Genomic DNA, 9756 nt, shown 5'->3' on the forward strand with positions numbered 1-9756 from the left:
TTGGAAGAAAATTCAGTGGGGACGGTCCTCAGAGGCCTCTCCGCGAGGACCCAGTCTAGATTTCTGCCGCGTGGCCAACAGAGCGGATCGACGTCCCTGCGACTCTTTCTCACTCACTCGGCTCTCTCACGCGCACGCTTTACGCTTAGGCTCAGGCTCGCATGACTTGCTAGCTGAGGCTCAGAGCTGTTGCACACAAGATTTGAAGCGTGGCTGTGGTACGTCTCGGCAGCACACGGAGCCTGGAGATGACGTGCCGCGCAGCCCAGCTGCATCCTGCAACAGAAGCCGCCACTCGCCCAGTCCCGGCACCAAAGTCCGGCTGCTTGCTTCCCTCGGGTGGATTTGAGCTGCTGCTGACCGGATCCGAGACCCGTGACGGATGATGCGCTTGCGAGCAAGATGAGAAAAAGGACGAGCAAGAGAGACAGAAAGGAGAGAGGATGCGCGCGAGCGAGAGCAATCGTCGGTGGACGAAGGACGACGCGGCGGCAGATCACGGAGCCGACCACCAGGCGCGTTTTTTGCGCTGGGAGCCAAGCTGCGGTGTTCATCTCGCACGGAGCCGAGTCATGTTGGAGAGAGCCGAGCTGCGAGCCTTTCCCATTCCCAGGCGGAGGGGCGTGCGCTCGAGGAGTCGTCGGATCGCTCCAGCAGCCACACGTCGCCAATCCGGGGCGGGTCCTCGCTGACATCGGTTTGGGGACCGTGCCCACTGAATTTTCTTCCGCTTATTTGACCTTTTCTTTTCTTGAGAGAATCAAAGATCACCGGCTGCAGTAGTCTATTTCACTGTTTTTTTTTTAGGGGAAGGAGTCCATTTCACTGCATCGCTCAATGATTTCCTTTCGGAAGAGAGAAAGGGAAAGCTCTCGCCAAATCCGGCCCATGGGCTATCGCCGCTGGATAACGTTAACAACTGGGCCACGTTCCATCCATAACCAATCCCCAAGTCCAGCAGCCCGAACCAGCCACCAGCAACCCCCCAGACCCGAGCCACAAGATTCTCCGTGCGACCGAAGCGAGCCGAACGGAACGGAAGCGAGACTACCAGCGGCGAGCGAGATGGACGGCGGCGCCGGCGAGGAGGGGAAGCAGGAGCGGCACCTGGTGCTGGCGCACAAGCTCTTCCTTCTCTCCCACCCCGCCGTAGACGACCTCTCCAAGGTCGCCCTCCGCGCCGAGGTTCTCGCCGCCGTGAAATCCGATGGTACGGTGCCACTCCCCCTTCTCCTCTTCTCTCTTCCTCCGATGCGCGGCTCCCTGACGTGATTTGGCTTTCTGTGGAACCTACAGACATGGCGCCGCTGTTCGAGTCGCTGGTCGCCGCGGGCGTGCTGGAGCCGGACGCCGCGCTGCTGGCCGAGATGCGTGGGAGGATCGACGAGGAGATCCGCAAGCTCGATGAGAAGTGAGTTGCTTCGTCGTGGTCTTCTGCTCGGATGTGGCTTCTTTGTCGTTGCGATGTTGAATTGCTGGTTATTCATCTAGTTCCTTGTAGTGTATGTGGATGATTTTGGGGTGATGGTAACTCAGGTTGTACTGGGCTCTTTCGCTAATGAGACTAGCTTAGTTTGAATGCTAGAAGTAGGCGGTACAACTTGCCATTGCATTGCGCTGGATAGTTGTGGGTTATGGATTGTGATTGGGCCTTCTTTGGGGTGAGGGGAATATTGTGCCACTTTAATAGGGTGTTGAAAAAAATCTTGCAACTTTTGTAAGAGTTGTGCCTAGTTGTGTTCGACTTGGTATCTCAGATGGTTTGCATATCCCTGCATTTGATGACATGCACATTCATAGATATAGATGCTTTTTGTTATTGTGTTTCTGTTAAATGGTATAACTGGGGTTGAAGAAGGTAGTACGGGGTTCTAAAGACTACACCACAGTTGGCACCTTTGATGTTTGATCCAATTGATATATAAAATAACCTTCTGCACCTTAACTACAGGAATAAAAAACCAGTCAAGTAAGTTGGAATTTGTGCCAAGTAATCAGTATTAATGAGGTTAGGATGAGGATCTCAGTGTGAATGAATAGCAAGTTATGATAACAAACTAAAGTAGAAATTTTAACATAACCCTGAAAAGTTTCAGTGCAGATTTGTGTCTTTTCAGTGGTTATATGATTCTGCATTGTTTTGACTTCCCATACTGTGTATATAATGATTTAATTGCAAGCAAGATTTCTTCTCTGAAACTGAAGTCCTTGTAAATTGTCATGAAGAATTGCTGATGCTGAGGAGAATTTGGGTGAGAGTGAAGTACGTGAAGCCCATCTTGCCAAATCCTTGTACTTTATAAGGGTTGGTGAGAAGGTACGGACTTGTTTTCTTCTATACTATCTGTGGCCTTGTTCACAAAAATCCTAGTTGTGCCTGACACGTCTTAAACCGTTACTGATTTATTTCAGGAAAAGGCCCTGGAACAACTTAAAGTTACTGAAGGAAAGACTGTTGCTGTTGGCCAAAAGATGGATCTTGTGTTTCACACTTTGCAGATCGGATTTTTCTACATGGATTTTGATCTCATCTCAAAATCCATTGATAAGGCAAAGAAGTAAGCTCTATCTTTGTTTGTAAGTTCCATTCTGCATTCTGTCATTTGGCTCACAGAGTAATCAGTCATGATATTTTACCATGTATTTTTACTGATTGAAGCTTGTTCGAGGAAGGAGGCGACTGGGAGAGGAAGAACAGATTGAAAGTATATGAAGGCTTGTACTGCATGGCAACCAGAAACTTCAAGAAAGCCGCCAGCTTATTTTTAGATTCCATTTCGACTTTCACAACTTATGAGTTATTCCCATATGATACATTCGTCTTTTACACGGTCCTCACTAGTGTCATCACACTGGATCGTGTATCTCTGAAACAAAAGGTATTCAACTCTATCTAGTCTGCTCTGTTTCCTTATCATCATATCATGGTTTCCTCAATAACAAGAAATTTGACAGGTGGTAGATGCGCCAGAAATCCTGGCTGTGATCGGCAAAGTACCTCACCTCTCTGAGTTCCTCAATTCCCTATACAATTGCCAGTACAAGTCGTTTTTTGTTGCATTCTGTAAGTTCAGATATACAAATAACTTGTCCAAGCTCTTATTGTAGGATTGTTATGCACTATATTTGTGTCTGACAGTGCTATGGTCTGTGATTGTTTCCAGCTGGCTTGACAGAGCAGATCAAGTTAGACCGTTATCTTCAGCCTCATTTCCGCTACTACATGCGGGAAGTCCGTACTGTTGTCTACTCACAATTCTTGGAGTCGTACAAGAGTGTAACAATGGAAGCAATGGCTGCTGCTTTTGGTGTGACTGTTGATTTCATAGACCAGTAAGTGCTGTATCAGCTGTTGTGGTTCTATCTTTGTAATTCCTGCTAGCCTTAATTCTTTTTCTTGTTGCTGTTGTATTCATAAGGTCTTCCTTTCACTTGTAGGGAACTGTCACGGTTCATTGCAGCTGGGAAGCTTCACTGCAAGATTGATAAGGTTGCTGGCGTTCTTGAGACGAACCGACCGGATGAGAGGAACGCTTTCTACCAGGCGACCATCAAGCAAGGGGACTTCTTGCTGAACCGCATACAGAAGCTTTCACGAGTCATTGACCTGTAAGAGTTGCTGTTTCTGTTGGAGCTCCTTCAGCGCCCTGCCAATGTTTCCTACACTGGAAGGGTGGCTCAATTTATCCACCTCGACTTCCATAAGACATGAGCATTGCTCTTCTTGTGTGAGGAACAAATTTCTAGGAGAACTTGTGTGTTAAGCGTGAATTTGCTACATGTATCCCAAGGGTTTACAGAATGAGGAAGGTGCAGCTCAATCCCATGTACGTTACTTTTGTGGTGAACCTTGGTTTTTCATTTCAAGTCTCGTATATGTGGTTCTATGCATTACATTCTCCGTTAAGATACTGACTTGACATACTATGGACACTGGTCCCCTTTTAACCTACATAAAGTGCTTGATATGTAACACATAAAGAGAATTCAACTGCAATACGATACAATTCATATCCGCACTGTACAAAAACTCACTTTCAACTCCCAAGAAATTAAATCAATATACAGCTGTAACCTTCACCGAATTTTGTGAGATTTAGCGAGAAGTCATCACACTAGTTAGTCGCAAGGAGGTTACACATTGTCTCTTTGCAATAAAATAAAATAAAATAAAATCTGGAGAAATTAAAGAGCAACTCCGGGACAGAGATGGCAAAACTTCAGCCTGTGCTTCACTTGTCTGACGACCCCTGATGTGCTTAGTGACAATCATTTCTCCGTCTCTGCAAGGTGTAAACGGAAAATCACGTGATTAGACTCAGTGTCTGATGGCTACAGAAAGGATGACGATGAGGTTTACACAAGTGACGCTGCATTGTTGAAGCAGTCTCAATGTACTTACTGAGTCCCTGCTTCGACTTCCGCTGCTTCTTTCGTCTCTTTGAGCGGAACTTCTCTTTGCCTTCTGCTTCCTCTTCTTTGGTTTCAGCAGTTCCTGTGATCTGTGCAAAGGAATCTTTGGCTCCAGCGGTTACGTCTCCAAAGAAGTCCTTCACCTTGTCAACCACAGTTTTGAGCTCTTCTTTCTTTGGAAGCTGAGATCAGGAGCGTTATTATTCATGACTTGCCAGAATGCTCAGAACATGTTTACTGAAAATGTCATCATTTGCTATCGAAGATGCAATTTCCATCCTGATTTGGATGCAACTTATGCTTAGGAGAACTTTCCCAAGACACTATATCTTGACTTTTGAGCTACTAGTATGCAGATAATAATTAAGTAAAATCTCTCATAAATTAGCTCGGGACAAAGTAAGATCATAATTGAAACGTAATAACAGTGGGGGTCTGGTTCTGGGATTGCAATTGTGACAGAACTTGACAAAATTCGGGAAACATACTTCGATCACATTGCTTGTCGTAAGCGCAGACCTAATGTTCCCCTTCTCCTGCTCATGCAAATGAGAAGTGAGTGCTTATTGTCAAAGTCAAAACTTAACCAAACAACTTATGCTTCTGCAATTAAGGTTCAAGGAGAAACTTACCACAACTTTGTAGCCATATCGAAACTCGTTTTCGGTCTTCAGCACACGGTATTGCGCTTTTGCCGTGTCGATAATCTCATCCTCATCCTTTCAGACAAACAACACGGACAGACACGTCAAAGTAGTCAGTTGCTAATTACTAGCACCATTAATAGTTTCTGCGGTCGTGTGGATGCCTGTACATGGTCTGTGCAACTACTAGATGACAATTGAAGATTAAGAGTGTGTGAACTGAGAAGCAACGAGCTGCTGATGGCGTTGATTACTTTGTAAATGACGGCAGCGAGGTTCCTGGCGAGCGTGTCCTTGTAGATGTACTTGCCGAGGAAGTTGTCCTTGGCGGCGAGCATGATCTTCGCCGTCGTGCCGCCGGTGATGACGTTGAGCGGGTACCAGAAGTAGACCTGCAGCGGAAGGCACAAATCTCGGTCACGCGCCATTGAATTCGCAGGAAGAAACAAACAAATCGAGGGGTGGAGGCAGCAGCTAGAGCTAGTCACGGACATTGGCGGTGCGGATGAAGATGACGAAGCGCGGGTTGCCGTCGTCCTCGACCTTGGGAAGCTGCGGCCCGCGGCGCTGCTGCAGCATCTGCCGCTCCGACCAGCTCCTCCCACCCCGGGCCTCCACCGCCAGCGCGCGCCTCGCCGGGTACCTCCGCGGCGCCGCCCTGAGAACGAAGCGCCCGCCCACGTCGACGGACGACAGCTGGCCGATGCGCGCCGGCGCCGGCGCCGACGGCGGCCTCAGCGACACGCCGCCCACCACCTCCATGGATGCCTCGCTGCGTGGCGCTGCGAGGGAGCGGGAGAAGATAAAGCAAGCATATCTGGTTGTGGCCTGGTGGGGAGCTGAGGACAATACTGATGTGTGGGGCCTTCGTCCAGTTGTGGGCCCTAGTGTCAGTGAGAGTTCTGATGTTTCTGCGGCTCTCGATTTTTTTTCCCAGGGAGGGTTTTGCTCAAAGCCTACGTGGACGGGTTCCGAGCAGCAGATCTGAGTGAAACTCCATTTTTGAAAGACACCTGCCTGAATTTCCTGTATCCAAGAATAACGCAGAGTCCTTTTCAAAAAAAAAAACGAAGAGGCTCGGCAACGCAAACGCATACGTGGCCTCACGACCGGCGGTCACTTCTTTTTTTCTTCTTTTTGCGTGGAAGTACTGCGTGTGCTTTGAGCTGCGTTGTAGTCGCGTGACTTGACCAAATCGTTTCGAGCACGAATTCACGATCCTCGGTGGAGTCAGGAGGTAGCCTCTCTTATCTTCTTACGAAGGCGATAAGGAAAAGAAGGTTTATATACTTAATTGCTTATTGAGTGTCTGATACCGGAATTTCATAGAATAGGTACAAAATTCATCTCTGACACCACAATCTCACCATTTGGTCTTATCATCTCTAATGTCAGCAATCATCGCAATATGAACATGCATCTTGAGAACTTGATGTATGTCCTGATAAAATTCGTAGTGACTCTGCTCCAGAGGTGTTGAAGTTACTGTAATTCCTCGATTGTTATCTTCACTAGTCAGGTGCTCGTGCGTTACAATATGATGAACATGCAGTGTGTGCATCTTGAACTTGAAGCTCCTCAACACAGTTCGGTCAAACTCGCCATTTCAATCTGCTCTCCTCTAGCTTCAGCAGTGGCTCCAGCAGTTCTTCATCCTATCAGTGGTCATGGCCACAAGGCAGCTTCTGCTTCCTCAGCGCGTGGCGTGGTTTCTGGACAGCTGATCTGCCTGGATTACCTCACCTGTATCCGAGAATATACAGAGACTCAGCCACGGATGCGTGGCTTGACGACGCACAGGGATAACTCAGTCCTGAAGCACATTTGCTGTCAGGTGACAACTGATCTAAGCTTCATGGCACAACATAGATCAGATCACACTTGCTCTCAGGTGATATTCGATTCAGGTTACATGCTTGGCACAACAACACATACCACATCAGGATTCAGGAATGTCAGTTACACATGCATAGCCGAGGAGCCATCACTGCATGCTACAACTACAGCTATCCTACTCCTGCTCCATCTGCAGCGTTCTACTACGCGTCGGCCTTGAGGAAGAGCCCGAGCTGTCGCATGATGCCGGGACGACCGTACTCGGCGATGTAGAGATCATTCAGGTCCCGCGGGTGGATGCTCTCGTCGGGCAGCACCGCCCTCTCCATCTCCAGCAGATTCCGGCGAACCTTCGCCTTGGCGATCAGAGCGGCCGTGGGGAGCTTCTCTGGTTCCGTACTCTGCGCCACCATCTTCGATGCCGGGTCTGGCGCTGGCTGCACGGATGTGCCGTTCTCCTCGGTAAGGACCGCCTGTGGAACCGGGAGGTCGACTGTCTCGTTGCGATCGTTCTCAGAGTTGCTATCTGAATCTGAATCACTCGAAGATGAGCTTCCGGAGTCGCGGCTTGAGGTCGGGCTGCTGCCGGATTCGCAAGCCTTCTCGACGGGAACAACAGGGGAGACGCCGCCGCAGATGTCGACGAACTCGTTGTCGTCCTCCGGGATGTCCTTGCTCTCGCTATTACCGGTTTCGCCGGTCTTCTCAAGGGAAAAGACAGAGGACGCTTTCTGGATCGCGACGGGGTAGACGCCCCCGCAGATGTCGATGAGCTCGTTGTCGTCCTCCGGGCTCTCGAGCTTAGCGACCATGGCGAGATCATACACCTTTGTCCGCTTCGCCGGCGGCGTGTTGATGGAAGCCTCCACCGGCGCTTCCGATCGTGGTTCGGCGCTCTTGCCGCTGGACAAGGGCTCCGCCTTCCTCAGGAGTGCGTGGAGGGCGTCGAGCTCAGCGGCCATCCTCTTCCGGAGGGTCCCCAGTGCAGCAGGGGCGACGGACGTCTCGACGCCGTCGCGGGTTACCTTGGCGCGCTTCGAACTGGGCACCGAAACTGCTCGTCGGCGCCGGCGCGGCGAGCCGACGACTTCTTCTCCTTCGTCACTGCCGCACAGGTAGCAGTCTCGACGATCCGCGGCCGCTTCCCGATCGGGTGGGCGCTGGGAGCCTCGCCGCCGCCGACAGGTGTGTCCTCCATCCCGACGACGACGCCGTTGCGGACGACCTTGGTGCACTTCGTGCTGGGAACGGAGAGCTTCCGGTTGGCGCCGGCGCGGCGGATCGACGATGACGACTCCCGCGCCATCGCGCCGCAAGCCGCTGCTGGTGGTGCTGCTCCCCGAGAAGGCTTCGAGAACGGGCGGGCGCCGGGAACGGGGGCGGCGCGACGAAGGGCTCCCATGGCCCGCCGCCGCGCGTCGGACGAGCGAGCAAACTAGCTCTCTCGGGTGGGTCTCGCCCTCGCCGGACGCCGGGAGAATGAAGAGGGACGGTGGGGGGATGGATCTGGAACTGTAGATCGAGGAACGGGATGGGATCGGCATGGAGCCATGGACTGGTATTAATCGTCCCCGGGGGAGCGATTCGAGTCGGAGACGGTCGCCGCCACGCGCTTCCGCCGGTTGAGTCCGACTCCCGGCAGGCACTCGAACATGAAAGCAAAGCTTCCTTCGCGGCTCGCCTGTTTACCCAAGCACCAGGAGGCGGGAATACGTTCCCGTCTCCCCCGCCGGAAAACGGGAATCTGATAAGCCGATGGCAACTGCATCGAGTGTAGTTGCGTTGCTCAAACTGCTAAAGTAAAGTAATCTTGCGAGTCGTGACACAAGGCCGGCCTGCTGGGTTGCCACGGCCCACGAACCAACTGTGAGCGGACCGGGCTGGGTAGCGGACTGGGCCGTCGGCGCCCGCTGGGAGCAGCTGGCGAGCAGAGCCGGGGTGGACTCGGCGGCCCGGTGCGCCACCATTTTGAAGAGGCAAAGCAAATTTCCGTCACGGGGATTTGCGCTAATGAGTAATGATTTGACCCCTGAAGCTATTAATAAGTCAGACCACCAAACTAAGCGTCAACTGCTGCGGATCCTCATGCCACGTCATCATGTGTCGATTCATGCGGCGATCGGACTCTTCGTCGACGAGGCCACCAACTCAAAACGCGTCCGGGGTGAGAATGAGATCGTCGTTCAGAATCGAAAGAAAGATCTCGGGTCAAGTGGCAAGAAAGAGCATTTGCTCCGGCCCCTGCGCTCGCTTTCATCTGACCGTCTCGGACGGTTTGAAACGGGGGCTTTTGAACTGGCCCCCGTCTGAACCCTGAACCGATCGGGCGATCTGATCATTGAACAGTCTAGTCGCCAAGGCCCAATCAGACCGCTGACAGAATAGGCCGCGTGTATACTCAGAGTCCACATCGGTCGCGGAATATGTCTGATTGTCACAAGACTGTCTCGCACCAAAACGAAACCAAACGAAATGGAATTGAATTTTGGGGTTTGTCGCTGCAGTGTAACAAAACATCCTCAAATTATTTCAAGTTGAACTCCGCGAAGGGAACAACAAGCTGAAAAGCAGGCTCGAGAGAGACGCTGGATCAACGTGGAGCATCTCAGGCGCTCATCACATGGCAACACGCTGGTGGTGGTTATTTTTTTTTTTACCCACACATGGTACATCACTGACGAGGTATATGCACATGCTTATTTGTCAGGTGATAAATTTTCCCCTTTATTTATGGCATATTAGACGACCTCTTGTGTTTTTTTACATTTTTTACGAGGTTGACACCGGGGTGGTCACTTCGAAGCCCGGCGCCTTTTTATTCTCCGTGTCACGATGGAATTCGGCGCCGTGCGTGCGTAGTTAC

At 51.0% G+C, this 9756-nt stretch overlaps 2 protein-coding genes across 2 annotated transcripts; one reads left to right on the plus strand and one right to left on the minus strand.

Annotated features, from left to right (window-relative positions):
• The first annotated feature begins 965 nt into the window (after window positions 1-965).
• LOC112893572 (26S proteasome non-ATPase regulatory subunit 6) lies at window positions 966-3885 on the plus strand. Its single transcript, XM_025960977.1, has 8 exons — window positions 966-1210; window positions 1297-1411; window positions 2227-2317; window positions 2413-2558; window positions 2660-2879; window positions 2956-3064; window positions 3165-3333; window positions 3439-3885. The coding sequence occupies exons 1-8, from the start codon at window positions 1066-1068 to the stop codon at window positions 3611-3613; spliced, it is 1170 nt and encodes a 389-aa protein (XP_025816762.1). The 5' UTR covers window positions 966-1065; the 3' UTR covers window positions 3614-3885.
• A 135-nt stretch (window positions 3886-4020) lies between these two features.
• Window positions 4021-5870, minus strand: LOC112893580 (protein HHL1, chloroplastic). Its single transcript, XM_025960988.1, has 6 exons — window positions 5550-5870; window positions 5312-5449; window positions 5046-5132; window positions 4902-4949; window positions 4403-4595; window positions 4021-4283 (listed from the first exon to the last, which is right to left on the minus strand). Exons 1-6 carry the CDS (start codon window positions 5817-5819, stop codon window positions 4270-4272), a joined length of 750 nt encoding a protein of 249 aa, XP_025816773.1. The 5' UTR covers window positions 5820-5870; the 3' UTR covers window positions 4021-4269.
• Between the last annotated feature and the right edge of the window lie 3886 nt (window positions 5871-9756).

The sequence above is a fragment of the Panicum hallii genome, chromosome 1 (assembly GCF_002211085.1).
Source record: "Panicum hallii strain FIL2 chromosome 1, PHallii_v3.1, whole genome shotgun sequence".
In the NCBI taxonomy this organism is placed as follows: Eukaryota; Viridiplantae; Streptophyta; class Magnoliopsida; order Poales; family Poaceae; genus Panicum; species Panicum hallii.

What these genes read in the sequence shown, in the direction of transcription:
- LOC112893572 (XM_025960977.1), top strand. Translation starts at nt 1,066, where the DNA reads ATGGACGGCGGCGCCGGCGAGGAGGGGAAGCAGGAGCGGCACCTGGTG. An exon ending in TCCATTGATAAGGCAAAGAA is followed by an intron (nt 2,559 to 2,659) that starts GTAAGCTCTATC and finishes TACTGATTGAAG; the next exon opens with CTTGTTCGAGGAAGGAGGCG. An exon ending in GTGTATCTCTGAAACAAAAG is followed by an intron (nt 2,880 to 2,955) that starts GTATTCAACTCT and finishes GAAATTTGACAG; the next exon opens with GTGGTAGATGCGCCAGAAAT.
- LOC112893580 (XM_025960988.1), bottom strand. Translation starts at nt 5,819, where the DNA reads ATGGAGGTGGTGGGCGGCGTGTCGCTGAGGCCGCCGTCGGCGCCGGCG. An exon ending in GATATGGCTACAAAGTTGTG is followed by an intron (nt 4,950 to 5,045) that starts GTAAGTTTCTCC and finishes TTGCATGAGCAG; the next exon opens with GAGAAGGGGAACATTAGGTC. An exon ending in CGACAAGCAATGTGATCGAA is followed by an intron (nt 4,596 to 4,901) that starts GTATGTTTCCCG and finishes TCCTGATCTCAG; the next exon opens with CTTCCAAAGAAAGAAGAGCT.